General features: G+C 24.3%; 1 protein-coding gene across 1 annotated transcript; it reads right to left on the bottom strand.

Annotated features, from left to right (window-relative positions):
- Nucleotides 1–1238: 1238 nt before the first annotated feature.
- LOC113867495 (myb-related protein 306-like) lies at nucleotides 1239–2988 on the bottom strand. The gene is made up of 3 exons (XM_027502859.1): nucleotides 2762–2988; nucleotides 2262–2391; nucleotides 1239–2016 (listed from the first exon to the last, which is right to left on the bottom strand). The coding sequence occupies exons 1-3, from the start codon at nucleotides 2892–2894 to the stop codon at nucleotides 1341–1343; spliced, it is 939 nt and encodes a 312-aa protein (XP_027358660.1). The 5' UTR covers nucleotides 2895–2988; the 3' UTR covers nucleotides 1239–1340.
- Between the last annotated feature and the right edge of the window lie 22180 nt (nucleotides 2989–25168).

Here is a 25168-nt window from a genome sequence, read left to right as displayed (position 1 = left end):
TAAAAGGGAAAGGACTTTGAAACACCCATTTACCTTATTTTGCTAGCAAGACTTTCGTGATACCGTGTGTTTTACTCATATATGCCTATCTTCCCCTCTTTTCTAGAACTCAGCTTTTGCTTAATTAGTATAATTCATTTCGTGTTCTCATCTTATAACTAAACATCAAAATATTTGGTGTTTAACGTATGGATCGATTAAAAAAATTGTCTTTTATTGACATTTTAACATTAAATTAGCCTCTATGAAATAAATTATTAGTACTAATAATACGAATTTACAATATAATAATAATAGGACCTATTACATTAATATAATTTTATTAGTATTATACATATATATATTATCAATATATTAAATGTTAGTATAAAATGCATTATCTGTTGTTTTAAAATCTATTTTAATAATTCAAAATTTGTTAGATAAAGCTTATATTGATCAAAATTATTAAATTTAGTTTAATAATAAATAATTTTTTTTTTGTAGTGTAGCATGCGCCTTGATGACAAATTGATGCCTATTATTGTCATTGTTGCCCATATCTTTGTCACAAATTCAAATGCCTTTTATCTGAACTATTGATAGAAAAATATAACGTTGACAATAACAAATAGACATGGCTGGTTTAGTAGATTTAATGATTTTAGTAATATTGAAGTCATGATTTAATCTATAATAAACCAAAAAGTTAGCCAATAAAGTTAATTGACGACAACATCAAGGACATTTTGTATCAGTTACCTTGTACAGTTGCTCACTTTGGTCACGTCATATTTCCATTTTACATTCAATTATTGACTAAGAATATACAATATACAGTAAAAATAATTATTTCTCAATAACACAAAAATTTATCCTAAAAAGTCAGAATAAACGTTTTTCTAATACAAACAATGTCTTCCATTGAATTCCTTCTATTTTCCGCTTTTATTTATCAATACATACAATTCATTAAACGTTAATTATGAATCTTAAATGGGTACTGAAAAAGGAAATGCAATACAGTAAGCTTGGGAAGTTTATTTAAACTAACTGTGCCTCCTTTTGCAATATTTTGAATATATTGCTTACTATACATAAGTGATGAACTTTTGTGTGTAGTTTTCTACAAGGCATAGGTGCAAGACGCACTAAACTTACTTAAGATAATCAAATTGTTCATCCACTTTATGTTACATGTTGAAAGATCCCAACTTCTCAGAACCTCAACATTTATACAGGAACCAAATAAACCCTAGTATTGTAAAGGATTTTCCTTATTTTATTTTATTTTTTCCTCAACTAATCATGTTTTGAGTTGTCATATCCCAAACATAGGGATTGGTGATTGCATTACACCCTTAGAACATTGGAGACAGTTCCACAATCTCCTCTACCTGAGCAACATTTTCATCCAACAACCACTTCTCAAGAATTGACAATGGAGGAGCATTAATATTGTCAAATCTTTGTCTATTTTTATCCGCCATAACTTGAACCTTATCTTCAGCACATTCTTCAGAATCTCTTTCAGGCATTGAATCACAAGTGGACTTGTCCCAAGCAGCATTATTGTTTTGGTTCTCAAATGACAAAATAGAATCAAACTCTTCATGTGGCACTATATCTCCACCCTCTTTCTCATCTTTGGTTTGGTTGGAGCAGCACTCTATGTTTAAAGTAGGCACAGTTGAAGACTTCACTAGTTTATTGTTTTCACAATCATTATAGCTTGGATGCTCTATGTTTTGGGTTCCTTTGGACATTGGAGAAGATCTCATCCAACCCTCTAAGAGTCTTGAGATGTTCTCACTGCTTGAGGCATAGGTGGAAGATGAGGCATGGTTGCTATTGAGATTTAATCTATCATTAAAAATCTTGGATACATGGTGACCAGTGGTTGTTGTTGTGTCTGATCCAACGTGGGGGTCCAACACTCCTTGAAAATTCTTCAATTTCTTCTTTAGATGAGTGTTCCAATAATTCTTTATATCGTTGTCTGTTCTTTGTGGAAGGTAACAAGCTATGGCTGCCCATCTGCTCATCAACCAATAACTAATTCCATGAATTCATATATACCATTTAATTAAAATAATTAAATTAATAAATTGGAAAAAAGTAATTTATTAATTTTGATAAAATTTGAAAAGGACTTGACCTCTCATATATGTGGCTGTAAAGATTGTAGTATGTTTCATGCGGATTCAATAAAGGCAGATTTCTTTCATCACTTATATCTTTTTCATATTTTTTGAGAAAAAAACAAGGCATCTGACAATTACTTGTTACCCAGTAGAGCTTGCAAATGAATTATCATGCCTTCCTCTTGAGTAGTGAAGTTCCCCCTCTTGATTCCTGGCCTGAGGTAGTTCGTCCATCTAAGCCTGCAACTTTTACTGCATCTTGACAACCCTTTTCATCCACCAAAAGGAAAAATGTTTGATTTTTCAGTTTATTTAAAAAAAATTTAATTAATTTCAAAGAAAAAGCGTGCGTGTGTGTGTGTATATATATATATATATATATATATATATATATATATATATATATATATATATATATATATATATATATATATATATATATATATATATAAGGGGAGAGAGAGAGAGAGAAGATTAACAAAGATTAACAAACCAATATCATATTATACACATCAGTTTTCAAATATATAGACAAAACTATGTATATTTATATGGTGGCCTTTGAGAGCTTATACATGAACATAAAATTAATTTTTGAAGTCTTTGGATAAAATAAATAAATTAGATGAATAATTTACCAGTATTAGTTGGCACTGATCTCCAATTTCCTGGGCCATGTTCTTGGATGTAAGAGACAAGGATGATATCCTCTTCTGGTGTCCATGGACCCTTCTTGATGCCTACTTTGTCACAACAAGGAGGCCTCACCATGGCTTCAATACACCCTCACCTTTTACCTCAATACTCCATCACTTCTTTGCTTTAGACAAAGCTTTCTATGGAGTTTTCAAATAGTACCAATTCATGTCAGTGCTTAATTTATATTCAAAAGACTTTGAAAGAAAGGGAACACTTATGTTTGCACTCAGTGATGTAACTTGCCGAGTCACCTCAACCCTATTTACTCATTTTAACTTTATTATGCAGCCAATACAGAAACCAAAGTCAACGGAGAGTTTCAACATTTTTTCTTTGCCCTTTATGGGTCACGTGGCTCGCCATGCTCTTGTCACCAAAGGTATAGAAAATTTCATTTTCCTGGCCTTGATTTTCTTTATTCAGGTAACAATTTGGTTGATAATCCATCAAGTCAGCACATAACTCTTATTTAATTTTTGGTTAATTTAATCTGTAGGTGTCTGAAATATTATCGGGAGATTGTAAAATAAGTTTATGCTTTTAAAGTTTATAATTGAAGTCTCTGAATTCGAATTTTGTACTTACCAAAAACCTATGAACTAAAGGAGAGACCAGTTAAAAATTATTTCAAAATTTAAAGACCTATTTACAAACTTTTAAAATATAGTTATTTATATAATTTTTTAAAAATAATTTGGAGAAGTAGTAATTAATAATTTAACTTTATTTATTCTATTAAATCGTTTGTCGTTTGCATGGGATCCTTAATTATAATCTGTCGACACTAATCTGCCAAATTAAATTTATACATAAATTTGGTAGACATCACATAATTGAGGATTCAAAGAAAATTATATATCTTTTAAATATGTTCTTTTGATTTATTAAAATTAAAGGACATGAACAACCAATCATAAGATTGAAAGCAATTATGACATGAGTTTTCAACAAATGGCCATGTTTTTGGCTTTGTTTTCCGCAACAAACAGCCAAATTCAATATCTGGTATTGCTAAAATTTTGTGAAACTGATACAATAAGCGAAGGGGTCAGGTGAAAAAGCTTGCATAGTTTCTAGAAACAATTTACAATTTCTACAAAGAACTTTTAAATTTATTTTATATATTTTTAGTACAATTTGATATTAAGAAATGTTATTTTTAACTTATCCCAATAAGTTTTATAGTTAAAATATGGTATAAGTTATTATATAAAAGCATTTAATAAATAAACATTTAATTAAAGTGTGCATTCAAACAAATCTGATAGTTTGATAATTTCAGTAAAAGATTTTTCCAATGTTGCGAAGTCAATCACTAAGGCTTGGGGGATTTTGTAGAATGTTGAAGGGGATGAAAGACAATTTTGGGTTATGCAGAATTGGTATTTAATTTTAATTTGTGTTTGTATTTGTCAGCTTGTAAAGACAGATTCACCTTTCAGGCAATTAATTAATACATATGAAGATAGTTAAGGGTATGTGTGAAGGACCACTGCATCTCACATCCCATAATTGTGTCCAATTTCTGGGTATTCTGTTACGTTTATGGGGTTTTTCTAGTGAAAAAAGGTTCACTAAAGCAAGAACAAAAATAATTAAAGATGGTTTAAAATTGACTTTATTTATGTTAATCATAAAGATCCTAATTAAATAACTTTTCAAGTTTTCATTACTCAACTAATAATGGATATTACCAGCTCGAGCAGGACAATAGAATATATCAACGATCTAAACAAAATAAATAAATAAATGATATGAACAGAAATTTTGTTAGTGATGCTTTCTACAACTATGGACACATCGATCTCTTATACTACCATGGTTTCAATTTTATAGACGACTATTATTGCTGAAGGAAAGAAAAACAGATAACTGTTAAAACATACTTATAATTTCATTTATATAATTTATTAATTTCTCCAATAACATTCACTCAAAAAAAAGCTAATAATATATAGTTATAGATTAAACATTTCCAACATGACCATCGATATATAATTTAATAAATTTACATAATAGTCTTTTTACAGTGCGAATATTCTATATCAAATTAGGACTATAAATAACCCCTTTGCTTTAATTCAATTTTGACTTTTTCACACGTTAACATTATTTTCTTAATGAAATTACACAAACTTTTGAGGTTTGGTGAAAGTCACAAATATTATATTCTATTTTGTTTTAACAATTAACAAAAGAAGAATAAATATATCGTTTTATGCACTACAATAATATTTTTTCTTATTTTTTTTATAAGAAATAAATAACTAAATCATCAAAACTAAAAACAAAAAATTAAGTATGTTATATTTTTTATAAATATAAATTTTATTTTAAAAATACACATAGTTAGTAATTTATATATTTAACGATATTAATAAAAAAGATATAAAATATTTAACAATTAATATATCTTGAATATATTATTTGTTTGTTATAATAAGAATAAAAAATTGTTTCATCTTGTTTCTTATAAAAAAGATCAGAGGAAATAATTTATATTAACTTAATTCCTTGAAATATATATATTTATACACTTTATTTTTAAATTTGTTTATGACAAATCAGTCTTTGGGTTGTGAAGTTAATAAATTAGGGACTAGTTACAATGAAAGAACTGATTCATACTTATCATGGTAACAAAATTTAAAAACTAAATTATATATACTCGTAAATATTTAGGAATAAACCAACATATATTATAAGTTTTAGATAAATTATGAGTAAAATTAATACTTTAATGTTTTAACTTTTTTCCCGGTTTTTTTAATAACAATTTTGTTGTACCTAGCAGACCTTTCTTTGATTTTGTTTCCCAAAGATCAAATTATGCAAGTAATTAAGAGAAAAAAAATTGACACTTTATTCCTAAATAGATCATATAAAACCTTCACACCATTCTTTCTTCTTTCACGCTGCACATCTACCTCTGTTCTATCACTTTAAGTTCCACCTTCTCACGAGTACTTGAAGCTTAGATCTTCATATTCTACACTGTCCAGGTTTCAAAGAAAATTAATGCATGTGTTTCATGCCATTCTTAAGTTTCAAATCTTGACTAAGACCAATTTTATTAAACTTGTTAACAAACACTTGTAGAAGAGGTAAAAATAAATTAATTTTTTTCTAAAAATTAAAATCAAATTACATATCTCATCATTTTGAAAAGTTTGAAAAAATAACTTTTGAAAGGTATAGTGTATAATCGATTTTAATATATGATAAAAGTTTAAGTTAATTTATCTTTTCAATAAATACTTGATATCTTATCTAAATTCCATCAAAACATACTCATCTAATGATTAATCTGTTTAAACTTCAACCCCTTTATAACATTTTTTACATTCAAGAACATGCTCATAGTTAACCTTACAGCAGTCTTATCTAGCTCACGATTAATACACACACTAGCCTTTTACATTTTGGATTTGGAGTCTTTATGATTACTGGTTAGGGTTGTTGAGCTTTAACACCAACATTTTAATGCAAAACCCAACGCCATAGGCTCCATATAATGATTGTGGCCCACTTCTACTGTGATTACGTAATGTTTCCACGTTCCACACAATAAACAGTATTTATTTCTTAGTTTGCATATCGTGAAAGTGCCAGCACATACCTTATATAACACATCTAAAATTTAAATATAATATAACATTAAATAAATAAATTTGTTAATAGTGAGCCAGAAAAGAGTACTATAAACTGTATTTTTAAATTTGAACTAAAAATTACGTACGCTGTATTGTAACAATCTTATACAAGTTGATTTATAATAATAATCATAAAAAATAAAAATAATAAATCATTGTTGATAAGTTATTAATTAATGGAGTGCCAATTAGGACAGTATGGGTGGATTCATAACTCATGAAAGAGAACACACTTGAGGAACAATGTATTGTAATAATGTGCAGTGCGAGTTCACTAGCATCATATGTTGTAAGTGTAGAAAATGATTGAATATGAAGCAAGAATATAAACAAAGAAAAAAAGTGAATATCAAGCAAAAATATAAACAAGAAAAAAAAAAAAAAACTGTTGTCATTTGTTCAAGAATGTTACCAACAGATTCAAGCATGAGGAGAAGAAATAATATATCAAACACCATAGATTCAAGCAAGATGGAAGGCTTAAAAATTCACACTAACATCCCTTTTTTCCTTCTTATACTGCCTTTTTTTTAATTTGTTTGATTTTACTCTCAAAATGAAAATTCAAAACAAAGTTTTCACTCCTCTCTTAAAACAAGTTATTTTGCATTTTTTATTTTTTATATTTTTCTAGTCAAAAGAAGAAATAAGGGTGATCATGGGTGAGGTATGCTTTATCAATCTAACCATCTCAATTCAAATAAAACTTAAAATACGAATAATCAGGTATAGTAGATTTTCAAAAGAATGAATATGATCATTTTGAGTCATGTAGACTTTTTTCTTTTTACAACTTGATAAACTTAACCCAACTTTATATAAATAAATGTATAATATAATATTTATATTTTAATAATTTAATGGGTTTTTATATGTTAATATATTATTAAATGTGATTTGTTATAAATAATTTATTATTTATGTATTTTATATTTATCTATTTTGACTTTATATCATCTTTCAACATTCATACTTTTCAATTCCAGCTTCATTTTATCCTATATCATCTTAATCCCTTAAATCGATTTTGTTTGTGTATAGGAACAGGGAAAAAAAAAGAGAAACAAAAGGTACCCAAATAAAATAAAATAAAAGAAAAAAAGAGATTGAAAAGAGAAAAAAATAATGAAGAGAAGAAAAAAATAAAAATTCACAAAAAGAAAAACAAACTAGTTAATGAAAGATAAAAGGGAAGAAATGAGAATTAATCATAAACATAATTGTATAAGTGTTAACGAAATTCACTTGGGACAACTAATTTCGAAAGGTAAACGAAAATATGAATTAGGACAACGAAACACTAAAATTCCCAATTTAAACATCAATTAGAAAGTACTATAACGAAAAATTTAACAATCGTAAGTGTGAAACATGAATTGAAAAGAAGAAGAAAAAAAAGAAAAATTGGAAAGAGAACTCTACCAATGAGTGAAGCACGAAAAAGAGGAGAGAGAAAGTGATTGACAGCACTCTGCGACTAAACAAAACTCTAAAACTGTGACTGCTGCTCCAAAACTCTAAAAATGAATCTTCTTTATTTTTCTTTACTGAAATATATGATATTTAGTGATTATCAAATATTATATAATTTTATATATACTAGAAAATATGTATGTGCATTGCACGATTTTATTTTATTAAATTAATTTATTTTAAAATATAAAATATATAATTTAAATATAAAAATATAATAAAAAATTTATTTGTGAAAATAAATTATTATTTAAAATTATTTAAAATATGTATAATTTAGTATTTCTTAACATAAAAAAATAGCATATAAATATCTTATTTTTAAAATTTAAAAATAAAATTTATATTATTTTATGATATCATAAATTATTCATTATTATAAAATTTTAAATAAATAATTAAAAAAAATTATTAAATATAAAGAATTTTTCAATATAAGTTATAAAATGTAAATAAAAAGCTTTATAATTTTTTATGTATATATTTGTTTATATTTTTTGAATTAAATTTATATGATAACTATCTATTTATAATTATAATTTTAAATTATTAATAAAAATTTACTATATAATTATTACAACATGATATCATATTTTTTAAAAATAACTTATCAGACTAATATATAAAAAAAAGGTATTTATTTAATTAATATATGAAATTTTAAAAATTTACTTTAAATATTAATATACACAAAATTATATAATAATATTGAAAAATAAAAATATATTAAAAATTTTATATATAATTAAAATTACCATAAAAAATATTGTAAATAAAATTTAACAATAATGTAGGATATATATATATATACTAAATTTAAAAGTTTACTTTTTGATAAAAAAAAATATAGAATTGACTTTTTTTCAAATGATTAAATTATTTTATATTTTTATAACTTAATAGAATTAATATTGATTGATATTATAAATAAATTAATTTTATTTAGTAACTAATTAAGTATAATAAAATTATGTTATTTGGGTCATAAAATTAAAATAATAAATATATTAATTTTTAAAAATAATTAATATAGTTTATTTATTATTTATCATTTTAATTAAGAATTAATAAAAATAAATTTATCTATAAACTAGTTTAATGATAAAAAAAATATGTTAAAAATTTTATTTAAAGAACAAATATTAATTTAAATAAAATTTAAAATGCTATATAAAAAGAAACATATAGATTGAACTAAAAATAAGTAAAAAAATATATATTATTATTAGGTCTTTAATTAATTTAAAGATATATAAATATAACTTTAATATAAATATATTAAAATATTATATCGCCATTAAAAAAATAAATGAATTCTAACCATTTTGACGCAGATATGATGAATTAGAGATTTTATTTTTATTTTCAGATATATTTTTTGTCTATCTCTCTAATATATTACCTAGTTCAGTAGTTCTACAAAAAGAAGTTAATATTCAGTGAACTTGATTTAACTTTTTTTAAAATAAAAAATGTATAATTTTAAGAATATAACATAATAAAAAATTATATTAATAAAAAATATTTGTACTAATTTTATATTTTTATATATAATATTTGTATTTTGATTTATATTTAGAAACTAATTGTAAGTTTACAAAATGACTAAATTTTTTCATTAGGAAGCACTCTTCTTTGCATTTGTAATTGAATGTTATCATAAAATTTTTTAAAAGCATTAGAATTTATATTCCAATATGAAAATTTTGATTAATTATATAGTGAGAATATGAAATTTTAATAAATAAATATATTTGATATGTTAATATAAAAAATATTTTTATAACATTTTAAATACTAACTTTTATCTTTTTTGAAATTAAAGTCCTTTAATAGTTATAAAGATTTAGACTTCATACTTATAAAATTTTAAAACAAATGATATATATAGAAATTAAATATAACATTTGAACTTAATTTAAAGTTAAAACGTTATATTTTCTTTATTTATTTATTTATTACGATATAAAATTATTAAATATGTAAATATAATGGTTAAATCATATTCGTTTTCATTGTAATGATATTTAATAATTTTAATTTATTTTAATTATTATAATTAATTAGTTTTAATTGGAAAATTTTAAATTTATCATCATCATTATAACAACAAAATCATTAAATATAAATATTGTTAATTTTTAATTTAAAAAAATAAAATTTGTCATTATATTTATTATAATATAAAATATAAATAAAATATTGCCTATGTTAAGGTTATACATAATTATGATATATCAATTCCTATTAAATTATTTTCTAAAAAAATTAAAATAATAGAAGAAGAGAAAAAAATAGTAGTTAAAATTTTTTAATTAAGATTTAGGTAGAAAGTAAAAAAGAAAAATTGTTGTATTTAATATAAAAATTAATCTTTATATTAATTAAATTTACAGATGTTGATATAATATAAAATTTATGAATCACATATAAGATTTGTCTAAGAACAAAGTTAATACATAATATATATATATATATATATATAATAATAATAATAATAATAATAAAGTAAGAGAAATATATATAATAAAATAACAAAATTATTTTATAAAATACTTAAATGTTTAGTGATATTTTACTTTTCAGATTCTACCTAATATTAAAAGTATTTATATAATACTGCAATAAAAATGGTTCAATCTTCTAAATCTTCTATTATTGTCTTTTGTTCATCATTTTTTACTTTGTCTTTCTCAAGTTACAACTGAAAAGAAAATTTCAAATATAAATTAGTAATTTAAAAAATTTGAACAATACATTATAAATTTATAATTTATACATTAATTTTCTCCTTCTTTTTGGTAAATTTGGTGTTTCCATGGTTAGAGATATAGGTGAACAACTTATTGCCAAATCAATTTCTTTTAGTTTTACATTTCTATTATCTAAACCTTCTTCCTTCTCAATATGTAAATATCAAACAATGAAAATAAAGTTATTCATCATTGTATTATAAACAATATAAATGAAAGTAATGAAACTCTAATTTAATCTTCTATATTATTTTCATTATTGACTTCACAATTTTATTTACATTGAAACTTTATCTTCCACGACTTTCAAAGTAAGTACTCATTTTTATTTGAACAATATGTGAAGTGCTAATGATCTTTAAAAGTTATGGAGACAACTTTAACACTTCACCATTATATTTAAAAAAATTATCACATAAAAATAGTTATATATTTTAATATATTTTACTTATATAATCAATTATTTAATTAGATTTTTTAGGAAATTAAAAATTAACACATTTGCTTACAATTTCAAATGTTACAATAAGATCTTTTAACTTTACTTGTGCTAATTGTTCAACAACTTCATCAAATAAGACAAATATAGTTGAATCCTAGGAGTCTTTAACATCAAGTTCAAGATGAAACATGTAATGTATATAAATTAAAGTCATGATATATAATTCAATTTATTTTAATATGAAAATTTAAAAATTAGAATACATAGTGATAAATTAATTACTTTGTCATTGGATATTCAACATCTTTATAACATAGTTCACATTTAAAATTTGTAGTTGTGAAAGAAACTTTCTTCTTGCAATAGGGGCACGAAATATAATACCAACCATTTTTAAGCATTACATCTTCACAGTTGTAATACAACCAATTATGACATTAAAATTAATTAAAAAATTAGTTTAAAAATTAAATAAGAAGAACAAAGTATAAGAGAAATTAAATTTATCATATCATTCTTTGATTTTGTCATTATCAAGATTTCATATGTTTTTGAAATTTTCTAACTTAAGAAGAATAGTAGATCTTGTATCATAAACATTGTGAGCAATATGCATATCATTAAAATTCTTTCAATAAAGTGATAATGAATTTTTGAAAATATGATTAAAATAAAAAGTAAAGAATTAGCAATAATTAACGTAATAAAGAGATTTTAAATAATTTCAATACCTGAATGAATCTATAAAATGAGTAACTTTTGGTATGTCAATATTGACATAATTCTTTGTTGATCTTGATGCAAAAATATAAATATTATCTATAATAAATACACTCATATTTTTTATAATTAAATATCACATATATTCGCATTTTTATTTTCTATTCTTTTGTTGTTGAATTCAGATCGTTAAGAAAAGTCCACTTATCTTCGTTGGAACTTATTATTCTCCTACAACATTATGAAAAACATAAAAGTAAATAATTACTTGTGATGAATATAAGAAAATAATAAGAGATTTGATACGAATTAATCAATTAAAAATAAGGTTCAATACATTATATTATTTTAAAATAATATGACTTTATGCTTACTCAAGAAAATAAATTAAAATATATATAACATAATTTAGTGAAACAAAATAAAAAATATCAAACTTGAAAACACATATACTTACATGGATAGGACATGGTTGCAAAATATAAAGAAAAAAATATGACAATAAAAAGAAGATAAGCAAGTTTTCAAAAGTTATGTAAATATGACCTATATAAGTAGAGAAAAAGTCCTTCCTAAAGATATATGAAAAGTCAGAAAATAAAAACTTAATATAATAAAAGCTGCCTTTTCATTCAAAATTTATTTTAATAATATAATATATAATATAAAACAATAATTCACATTCAACGTATACTTTAATTTTTCAAATATATATTGAACTATATATTATATTTAACTAATTAATAAAATCATTTAAACATGTAAATTTGCCTTTTCATTAGAAAGATAATTTAACAATATATAGTATAAACTAATAATTTTATAAATATTTTAATTTTTGAGATATATATTGAACTATATAATATATTAAACTAATTACTAAAATAATTTAAATATGTAAACTTGTCTTTTCATTAGAAATTTAATTTAATAATATATAATATAAACTAATAATTTTATAAATATATTTTTTTTATTCAAATTACAATTTAACATTTGAAGTAAATATTGAAATATAAATTAAATATAATAATATATAAAATAAAGTAATAATATTATAGGTGTAATTTTTTAATTCAACATATATAATATAATCATAACTTCTAATAAATTCTTCTTAAATGTATTTCATAATAAGTATGAATCAGATATAATTTTAATTCATAAATTTTAAAAAATATTATAGTTAATTTTAATAAATAATAATTTAAGGTAATTTATCATATAAATATTTATATTGGCATTTAAAACGTAATATAACTATCAATTTTAATAATTTTTTTTAAATACAATTCATCAAATCTAATAAAGATTCTTTAAATGCAATTCAAAGATAATAAGTATGAATAAAATATAATTTCAATCAGTAAATTTTACGTTTCAAATTTTAATATTGAGAGTAATAATTATATGCGCTTAATATGAGTGAATTTATATGTTCTGAATTAATTATTTAAATATAATTCATTAATTCTAATAAAAATTATTTAAATACAATTAAAAAATAAATAAGTATGAATAAAATATAATTTTAATTCATCAGTTATACGTTTCAAAATTTTAATGCATAGATTAATAAGTAAATAGAGTCACATATATAAAGATGACTTTATACATTTTAAAATTTAATGCATAAGATAATAAGTAGGTATATTCAATTTTACATATAAATATAGAAGATATAGATATAGATTATATGTATTTAGTTAAAAAAGAAACACTTATCGAATAATAAACTTCATAAACTCTTGTCTATGTAGTTAATGAAATAATGTATTTGTCATAAAATATATTATATATTTTGCAAATACTTTAAAATATTAATAATTATTTTTCTTAAGAAAAATTAAGAATAATATTTTTATTTAAATATATTAACAAAATATAATTAAATATATTAAAAATTATAGTTAATGTTAAGAGAAAAACTTTTAAGTAAATTTAACATATGTTAATAAACTATTTAACTTGTTGAGCATAGTTTATTTTTTATTCTGTTGTATTTATCTTTCTCAGTCATAAAAAATAAATCCACCAGAGCACGTCATGCTAAAAAATTCAGAAAAAAAAAGTGCTCCATTTAATTTCAAGACAGAGAAAATTAAATTTAACCTTACAATTTATTAAATATAAAACATTATTATTATAATATTTTTATATTGTTATTTAACTCTAATTAGTCCTATTTATGATTTAAAATTAAAGTTTAATAAGAAATTGTATTTACAATTATCATAAATAATAAAACTCCAGATTTGGTTAATAAATAATATCAATAAATTAATAAATAATATTAATAAAAATAAAAATAACTTTTAAGGAGTTTTAATTTTATTTATTTATTTAATTTTTTTAATGATGAATGCAAGTTATCTAATTTATATAGATTTTAGAGTGTTTTATATGGGTTAATAATTCACATTATTTCATAATTCGTTAAAATTTTACTATTTATACTTTTATTAAAAATTATTTTAATATTAAAATTAATTATTATTTTTTAATTTAATATTAATTATTTTCATATATTATATTAAACTTTAATGGTTTAAAATTTTTTAATCAAATATTTTATTTTTCATATAAAAATATATTTAAATAAAAAATACTAAAATTAAATATTAAATATATATTCATCTAATTTAAAATATTAAATAAAAATATAAAAAATATTTGTATTTTTTTTAGTTTTAAAAACTTATTTCTTAAAAACAAATATATCAAACAATTTTTTTTTTATTTTCTCATCTTAAAATTAGTTTTGAAAATCAAAATACCAAACAAATTTTATTTTATTTTCTTTAAATAATTTTATAAAATTGTTTTAAAATATTATCTTTAAAAACTATAAATCAAACAAGCTCTAAAACTAATTTGTAGCTAACTTGTGATTTTTTAAGTGTAAATTTTTCTATTGAATTATTCTGTAATTATTCCGTAGCTAAACTAAGAATATTTTGTAGCTAACTTTTGCTATGAAACTTTTTTATAACTAATCCGTAGCTAAATTAAGAAATTTTTAGTTAGCAAAAGTCTGTAGTTAATTCATAACTAATTCCAAACAAATTTTCCTGTCATATGGCATCACTTATTCTCATCATAAGTTTATTTTGCTACAAAAATTTCTGTAGCTAATTCGTAGCTAAATTAAAAAAAATTTAACTTTGCAAAAGTATGTAGCTAATCCCAAGCAAATTTTTTTCGTCACGAGGCGCCACTTATTCCCACTATAAGTTAATTTTGCTATGAAAATTTTTTCTACCTAATGCGTAGCTAAATTAAAAATTTCTTAGATACACAAAAACCTTTAGCTAATCCGTAGCTAATTCCAAGCAAATTTTTTCTGGCATATGGCGCCACTTATTCCCACCATAAGTTTATTTTGCTATGAAAAAGTTCTGTAACTAATTTAAAAAAATTTTGGCTACATAAAAGTCTGTAGCTAATCCTAAGCAAATTTTTTCCGTTATAAGGCGCCACTTATTCCCACCATAAGTTAATTTTGTTAAGAAAATTTTTTCTAGCTAATCCGTAGATAAATTAAAAATTTCTTAGCAACACAAAAGCCTGTAGCTAATCCGTAACTAAATCAAAGCAATTTTTTCCAACCATAAGACGTCACTTATTTTTGTGAATTTAGCTACGGAATTTTTATCCCTAGCTAATTAGCTAGGGATTTGCTACAGAATAATTTCATAGCTAATTTTCATAGCTAAATTTGTTTTTTCTTGTAGTGAATAAAAGAAAGGGAAGACTAGAGGAACAACTGAAAAAAGAGTGAAGTGTCATTTTTTTGCTTGGAGCAACAACAACACCAACCACTAGTAGATACGTCAACTTGAATGCCAGAGGTATGTATAAGCGAATTACACATGAAATTTCCAATTTATTTTCAACATAGAACATTTTTAACCTCCCGTTTAACTTTCTTATTATCATTTATGTACTTTAAGCAAAGTTTTTTTTTTTTTAATCTTTAGTTCCTATACTTTACACAAATTTGTAATTTAGTTCCAACATGTAAAATATTTATAAATAAGTTAGTCTCAATTTGGTTTTTGCCATTACTTTCTCTATTGATGATGTTTATAAAATTTGTCTGCATGTAAAATGAATCCAACATGTTAAGTAGTCATTGATGGGGGTAAACAACTCAGCTGCCACAATAACATGCTTGAGAATAAACCCTAAATTAAATGGTGGTTACATTGCTCCTCTATTTGCCTTGCTTCCTTTACTTGCAATTGAGCAAGATATGGAGTTCGCTCCAACAAATATTTCTACTAGACAAATGAAGTGTCATTCTATGATTGTGAGGGTTAGATGAAGATTTACACATTTTGAACTCCTCAAAATCTAGATAGAAGGATTCGTAGGTGTCTAAATTTCAAGATAAGTTGTTCTGTTAGTTCTTTCATTTTGTTTTGCTATAGTTTTTTCATGTTATGTTTTATTTTGTTCATGTAGAATGAATGGAGTTGCAGTTTTTTTTAAGTGGATGGATGAACCATTTTCTAACTATGCACTAAAGACAATTAACAAACAAAAAATAATCTTATAGAAATTAGAAGATTAGTATACAAGTACAAGATGATAACACTCTTATCAAATTGCATTACGATAATGGTGATGTTGAGTTTTTGCTTATGCAGAATATATGGAGTTTGAAGCTTGAAGTTTGAAGTATGTATTAGTAGGGTAGAGTAGGGTCAAACAATATTTGCCTTTAGTTGCAGTTTTTTTTAGTGTGTGGATGAACCATTTTTCTGATTGTGCAATAAAGACAATTAACAAAAAAAAAAATAATCTTATAGAAATTAAAAGATTAGTATACTAGTAGAAGATGATAAAACTGTTATTAGACTGCATTACGATAATGTTAGTGTTGAGTTTTTACTTATGCAAAATCTATGGAGTTTGAAACTTGAAGTTTGGAGTATGCAATGGTAGCGTAAAGTAGGGTCAGACAATATTTGACTTTAAAGGGATATATGTGAGCATGATTCACATAATAACAAATTGTAGGGTTAAACATCTTGTAAATTTCACTCATTTATGTTATGAAAGTATAAATTTTGACTTGAGGATAAAATTGATTAAAATGGTAAAGAATAATCCAACAAATATTATGTGGCAATAAGGATAATCACTTGAAATAGAAAAGAGGATTATATTGTAATTTCCAATTGTTGTTAACATATACATTTCCAAAAAATAGTATATAAAATTAATATAATATGTCCAAAAAACAATAACTGGATGATCCAAAACTAAAAAACAGCGGTCCATGTCACAAAGTATGGCCTAAAAGACCCTTAAGATATACATTCAACTAGAAGGTAAAAAAAAAAATATAAATAAAAGTCTTGCATCTAGTAAGTAAAGGTTGAATTTTATGTCGTACTCTTAAGATATTACGACTCTTGATTTGGAATAATTTGTTGCATCTGTTGCCTAACAACAGCTTGAAGTTGGTTACATGCTATACATGATTTCTCTCTCCATTTGAATGACTTTATGTATAAGGAATTTTTCCTTAGAGTTAGTAGTCGTAGAACATAGTCTAGCAGTCATACTTTGTTGGGTGGAATCATTGTTGAAGTAGTAATTAATGCAGATTTGACAAATACAGATTCAGTAGATGCTTGTGATGCAAATCTAGTTTTCTTTACTCTTTTGGATGATATAGCTACAACCATTTGTTTAGCCGATAACATATTTTTATAGGTTTTTCTGATATGGCCATACATATGATACCTTGCATGTGATGAATCTCTTTTTCCTTTTAAGCTTATACAGTCTTGGAGTTTTATCCTTCTCCCTCCTCCTTAACTTTTTAGGCCTTTCTATAGGTGTTCACACTTTTGGTGGTGAAAGTGCAGGTAACCCAGTAGCTGGTCAGATTTCTTCATTATTAATTGAATGAATTATATATTCATAACATTTTGCATAGGTGTCAATGTGATAACATTTTTCAACAAAGTCTTGAAGATCACAATTATTAGCATATATAGTTGCAACAACATGCCTACATACAACAATATATATTATGTTTAGTAGAATAGCAGAATAACAAAATAACAAAATATTTAGAGTAACATAATTCAAAGTATAGCAAAATAAGCTTATTCTAAGTATAGCAGAATAGCAGAATTCAAAGCATAGCAAAACATCAAAATATGCAGAATGGCATAATAGTAAGCATTCCAAAGATAAATAACAGTGCATTAGTCCTAAAATTTACAATGAAATTTTTTTTCCTCCAAGTCAACCTCAAATTGTTGAGATTTGCACTCCACTTTGTACTTTAAACCTCCACACCAAGTTGCAGTCCACTTTCTGTATTCTAAAACCTTCTTATCAAGCCTTTTTCGTGACTTTGGGCATAACTCTCCTCTTCCTTTATAATTTTCCAACAATAATTTATTCCTTGCAAATTTATTTATTATGTAAATTCAAATCTATTCAAATATGTTAATTATAGTTTGATCCCTTACTTTTAATATTTTACCATTGAAAGCCTAAGAAATGTTATTCATTACAATATCACATTTGGCATATTCAGTGAAATGAAATTTTGCCCAATGTGTTGGATTAGTCGCCAATAACTTATGAGCTTGAGAGATTTTTTTTATTTCTTCCATCATTTTGATCCATGTTGCATGATAGGTGGCCTGACATGCAACAAGTAGTCCATCGCTTAATATAGTATCTCCACCATAATCTTTTTTCATTTTGGCATAAATATGCCTAACACAACCTTCATCATCACTTCCATCATTCTCATTGCAAAGTTCATCACTGTTGTAATCCAAATCAATATCCCTAGCAACTTTAGTCATTTCAACAAAAACCTTCACTTGGTAAGTCCTCTATTAAGTAGTGTAGCTAACACCCACCATCTTCAACATCTTCACCATAATCTTTTTTCATTTTGGCGTAAATATGCCTAACACAACCCTCATTATCACTTCCATTATTCTCATTGCAAAGTTCATCACTGCTGTAATCCAAATCAATATTTCTCGCAACTTTAATCATTTCAACAAAAACCTTCACTTGGTAAGTCCTCTATTAAGTAGTGTAACTAGTACCCACCATCTTCAACATCTTCACTATCACTAAAAGTAATTTCATGCATGTTATCTCCACCAGAATCCTTTTCTCATTGCTCTTCTCACACAATTATTTCCTTTCCTTTAACATCAACATCACATTCCCTTTCCCTTTCCCTCACCACTTCTTCCTTCTCTATAACATCGTTATCACATTCTTCATATTCCTTTTCATTAAGAGTCAGTTGAACACCATGAACCTTGTCCCTTAAATGCATAACATAAACACCTCTTCACCAATAATACTCATAACAGTTTGAGCAATTTTCATTGCTCATTCATTATCATACACCTTAATTAATTCTTCTTCAAGATGAATTCCAAGTATGCGATAGAAAATCTAAACATTGCCTTTTAACCCTATAACATAAGTTTGTCAATACACTTCCTTTTCTGTTAATACTCTAAAAATGTGTCCCCATGAGACAAGTACACAATAAACACTTAAGGCAATGAACTTGTTATTGATAACATCATCATAACAAATGTTAACACAAATTATAAAAATAGCACCACATATGTTTCTTACATTCATTAGAGAAAGATGTCAGTACAGTGCCACTATTATTCAGGGACGTGGTTTTTGTTCTAGACTTCAACATGTTCATGATGCGCTTTCAAGAACAACTACCATTGACTGAATTTCTTGTGAGAGAAGCTTAGAAATAGAGGAGGGAGGGAAATGAATGGGTATTTTAAAATAGATATATAAAACCATGTCAAACCAATTAGTAGAGCTATCAAACAGGGTTTTAAATAAGAATTCTCATAAGAACTTAGTCCCAATTCTCTAACATACAAAGAACCCTAATCCCTTTTCTCTAAATCATACGCAGATTCATTTGAACGGATTTCACAAACCTTAATCCCTAAATTATCTATTTTTATATTTCACAAAGTGCTCATTCAATACTTCTCAGATTCGAAGCTTCCTGCGAGGTGTCATTCAATACTTCTCATATTCAAAGCTCCCTATGAGGTGCCTATTCAATACTTATCAAATTGAAGCTCCTTGCGAGGCTTCACCTTTTAAGTCATACTACAAGGTAATAGTTCAATCCTCTTTATCTAAAACAGTGATTGTTAAGAGCTTTGTTTGTTCTATTATGGAATTGGGAATAATTTAGTATGTATGCTTATATAGCTGTGTAAGGCTTGACAAGTAAAGAAGGATTTAATGAATGCATGGCCATTTGTGGTGGTTAATGGGACCCAAATGTTAAAGATGGATGCAAGTGAGTCAAATGATTGAATGGTTAATTTTTGAATTTCTAATTCCACAATCAAACAAAGTTATCTCGTCTTTTTTTTTTCCTTTGGAACATTGATATGAATGTCTATAGCTATATGTATCAAGAGTTTTTACAATATGGTTAATTTAATATTATTTTTTTAATCAATATTTATTATAATTATACTACTCTACCCCTTATAAAATATTTATGAAATTGGTGTATTGAGTGTGGTAGTGAAGCGCGACACTACTAGAGTTCTGAGAGGGGAAAGGTTCTCTTCCTATCCTTTTGGGTGCAAGGGAAGTAAGGAATGAGAGAGAGGGAGAGAGAGAGCGCGTGTGTGTGTGTGAGAAAGGGAGGGTTGTGAATTGTGTGAAGTTCTTGCTATGCTAATTCACTTTTGGAACGCAACAAAAGTGATCAAATCCTGATAGTGACCAAATTGAATTCAACTTATGTTGATCTTTTGCTGCAGAGTTTGTATGGTTAAACTATGAAGAGAAACATTTTAAGTGAACAAAACTATTATTATGTATAAACATGAACAACTTTTTAAATATTTCACTTTTAAAGTGAAAGTATTGTAAGGTGCTAGGCATATAGGAATGTATGGTGCGTACTGACAAATGTCTGGGTTATGGTAAAAGATATCCATCTTACACACACAAAAAGGTATAACTGAGGTTAAGATGTAAGTTTGTCAATCAGGTCTATGTTTATCCCATATATGTATTGATGAATTTTATTAAAATGTAAAAAGATTGTGAAATTAAATTGAGAGGGCTAAACTTGAATTCAGTTAATGTAAGGTATCTAATATATTTAATATGGGCTTGTTATGTCATGAGTCATGACACTTGAATACTTTTGCTTGCTCATGCAAAAGATTCTTTAAAATGCATGGTACACTTTGGAGGGTAACCTATAAAATATAAATTGCATAATCATAGTAAAGAAAGATCAGTGGTTCAGATAACTATAAAATAGAGGCACAATATATGTGTCTATAGGAATCCACTATTTGGATTTGATCATTAGTGATATAATGACTCTATATCTATTTTGACTGTACATTCTTTCTTACAGTACTGATATTTTCATTTCATTGTGAGAAAATCCTATGTAGTACAAAAACCTTTATAGTAACTAGAAATTGGTAGTTTGATATCTTCACTATATTTAGACCCCTGAAGTATCACAACTCATAAATTATTATAGCATAATAATTAAATAATCTTTTTTCATGAATTTCAAACTTTGGTCATCTGTTTTGTGATGATTAGTCAAGATTATCGACATTATGATTCATTATACAATAATTTTTCTTTAATACTAACAAACTCCTAATTTCATGATTTTTTGGTTTGATAATTTTATAATACAAAAAAATAATCTCTTACATTGGTGTGTGAGTGTGGATTAGAGAATGAAACATAATGCGTTGATTACTATTGGTGACAAACTCAAAGGAGATTGAAATTGGAAGGAATAAACGCAGGAAGTGTGACAAATTAAAAATTTATCTATTTTATAACAATTAATAGTTATAACAATATTGTAACAAAAATCAATCATGTAAGTAAGTTATTTTAATCATGATGTGATTCTTACTTTTTATTATTTTTATTTTGTTTAAACAGTTATTATGTTATATTTTGTACGAGTTTAAAATGTTTCAAGCTGAAAGTAAGTCTATTATTGGTAAGAGTAAATTAGATTTATATTTGGATGAGTCACAAGTTAAATTTTGATGACACTGAAGACTTTGATGTGCTTCATTACTAGAAGAATAATGAAAAGAGGTTTCCAACACTCTCTATATTAGCACAAGACGTGCTTAGTATTCCAATCATCATAGTAGCATCAGAATCTATTTTAACATTGGTGGACGTGTTCTTATTAAATATAAAAGCTCTACACTTCAAGAAAATATACAAATGTTAATTTATATTAGGAATTGGTTGTAAGCCTTTGTTGAAAATTCAAATGGTAGTATTTATTTTAATAATACTTTATGATTATTATATAATTTGTACAAATGTAATTTTGTTTAATTTTATCTTAATTGCTTATAAGTTTTAGATGAAGATGAGAAACAAGCATTTGGCTTTGAAACAAAAACACTAGAGTCTATTATCCAACAAGATATTAAAGACTAACAAACAGATGATTATGTTTTCAATGAACAACTGGTGCAAGAAGGAAATGCCAAGATTTTCACCTTTGGCTCTTATCGGCTAGAGATATGGATCTACTTTTATCTTCCAAACTTTCTTATGTGTGTATGTACACACTTAAATCTTTGCTTTATTGTACCAAGCATAGTACTTGCTAGATAGCACTATCTTCATATGGCATGTTGGTTCTTTATATGATATTTTCTTTCTTGTGTTTCATAATGTTCAAAATTGTAGGTTTTTTTAAGCATGTGATGTCATGTAATGTAATCAAATCATGTTATTTGAATTTGGTTATAGTTATATGCATTATTGCATTTGAGTTTTTTGTGAAACTATATGTTTCAAAGCTTTGATATATTTTATATTTGTAGCTTGGCTGCAAAGTAACTGTATATATCTTCATTTTTGTTATTCTGTTACAAATGCATTGGAATGATGAATTGAAGAAAAATGATATATTCATTAATCCTTTATATATTTCATAGTTCAGATTATATGTTGTATGAGAATTTTGTTTGAAGTCTCTAAGATTACATTTTGGCCAAATATGCCAACACCAGCAAAACAAGCACTCTTACATTGTTCCATTGAGAATTTTCGTTAATGTTTCCAAAAACCAAGTGTGAAAGACAGAGAAACAACAATAATATAATTTTGTGCATTGTTAAAATTGTGATTTTCTCATTTATAATTAGGATTGTTGAGGAGTATTGGAAAAGATTACAAAAGTGTGGAATTGTCAAGCCTTGTGTAATCTAGAAGTTATTATTTGATAGTAACTTTTGCATGAATTTTTTAGCTCACAAAATCTTAAACTTAGCCCACAGGACTTTTTAGCCTATAGAGCTTTTTGATTTATTGAGCTTTTTGGCCCTAACTCACATGGGATAAGGTTGAGTCAAATAGGCTTTTTGATAGCTCTATTAATTAGTTACATTGCAAATTTTGTAAGCAATATCAGAATGGAAAATAATAACAAAGACTAAATTGAGACTAAATATAATTTACAAATTTTTTACATGTAAAGACTAAATTATAAATTTATGTCAGTTATATAAACTAAAACTTTGTTTAAACCTTTAAAAAAAGAGTTTTGTAAGTTAAAGAATTTTTGTTTTAAAAGTACCAAAACATAAAACACAAGAGCATTGATTCTTAGCAATTTTCAAACTTTTCTAATGTTTATTTATCTTTATTTAAAATATTTAAATAAGATTTTAAGTTATTTTTTATTATTCATTTTATCACTTTCGGTTGAATAAAAAATAAATAAAAAGACATGGTATTTGTTTTGTTATAGCCCATATTTTATAAACATTCTCATAAAGAATAATGATTATACACATATTTATAATTATATTTTGCTTACTAAATCTACCCTTTTAATTTTTATTAACAATTTTCTTTTCTTTATTGATAATACTAATATAAAATAGACTTTTAAAACTAAAACTTTGTATCCAAAAGTTACCTTTATTCTAGTATTGTTATTTTATACCTATATTGTTTTTTTTTTATCTAAACATTTTTTTTTATTTTTTCAAGTGATTTTTATATTTTTTTAAATAATAAAAAATGGCTGAAACAATTTTTTTTATTAAAGTTAAAATAATACATCCATTCTTACTTTAGTTTTATTTTGATATTAGAATCATGCATTTGTAGTTATTAACTTTAATATTTGATTATTTGGGTCATAGTTTTAGTTTTCTACTGTCTTTATGAATAATAATAATAGTGGTAGTAGTAGAGTGGGTAAAAAGAATATTAAAAATAAAAATACTATCTTTGATATAATATTCATGTATTCTCTTGTCATTATTTTATTTATCTTTGTATATTTATTTATTAGCACCATTATCTTATTATTGTTTTATTCTTGTATGACGTAAATTTAATATGATTTAAATTTTGCTCTCCTATTCTATATTTGAAAAATTATATTCTTTTAAATAATAAAATATTTGTATCAATTATAATACTAATATGTAGTTTCTCTATTACCATGTGCTATAGATCGATAAGGTTGACGTGACGTTACTTTAGACTTCATATGATATCACTTTATCATATTCTACCTTTAATTAATTAGGTAATTATTTTATCAATTATTTGAAATACATTCCTTTAAATATTTTCTCTTTGATTATCAAATTTTTAATCAATCAATTAAATTATGACAATTATTTTATTAATACAATAGTTTATAATATTAATGTATAACAACTTTACCTTTATACATTATAAATTGTCAAAGTTTATGTGTACCAATACTACCTTAGGTCTCATATACCATTAATATATTCAAAAAATAAATCTTACTTTTAAAATTAATAAATTATATAATTTTCATTTAATTTAAATTTTTTACCTAAAATCTCTTTCTCTTAAATTATTAAATAATATAAAAAATTTAAAATTGAATCAAGATTCATTTTTATTTAATTATATAATTTATTAATCAATCAAAGTATGTCTCCTTTAATTTTACCTCATTGATTTATCAAATATAATTTATTTATTTATTAAATTAAATTAAAACTATTTTATTTAATTAATGCAAGGATTTACAATACTAATTTATAATGTCTTTATCTTAATATATTGTAAATCGTTGAAACTTATATATACTTACATTATTTTAAGTCGCACACAATATATAGATATTTTTAAAAAAAATATTAAAGTACATTTTAGTTTACTTTTAAATTCTTTAAATATATATTTTATCAACTAAAATATATTCTTTTAAATATTCATTCTTTCAATTATAAA

This window comes from Abrus precatorius, unplaced genomic scaffold, assembly GCF_003935025.1.
Source record: "Abrus precatorius isolate BTA unplaced genomic scaffold, Abrus_2018 Scaffold5, whole genome shotgun sequence".
Classification (NCBI taxonomy): Eukaryota; Viridiplantae; Streptophyta; class Magnoliopsida; order Fabales; family Fabaceae; genus Abrus; species Abrus precatorius.
This window is presented reverse-complemented; position numbering and strand designations above follow the sequence as displayed.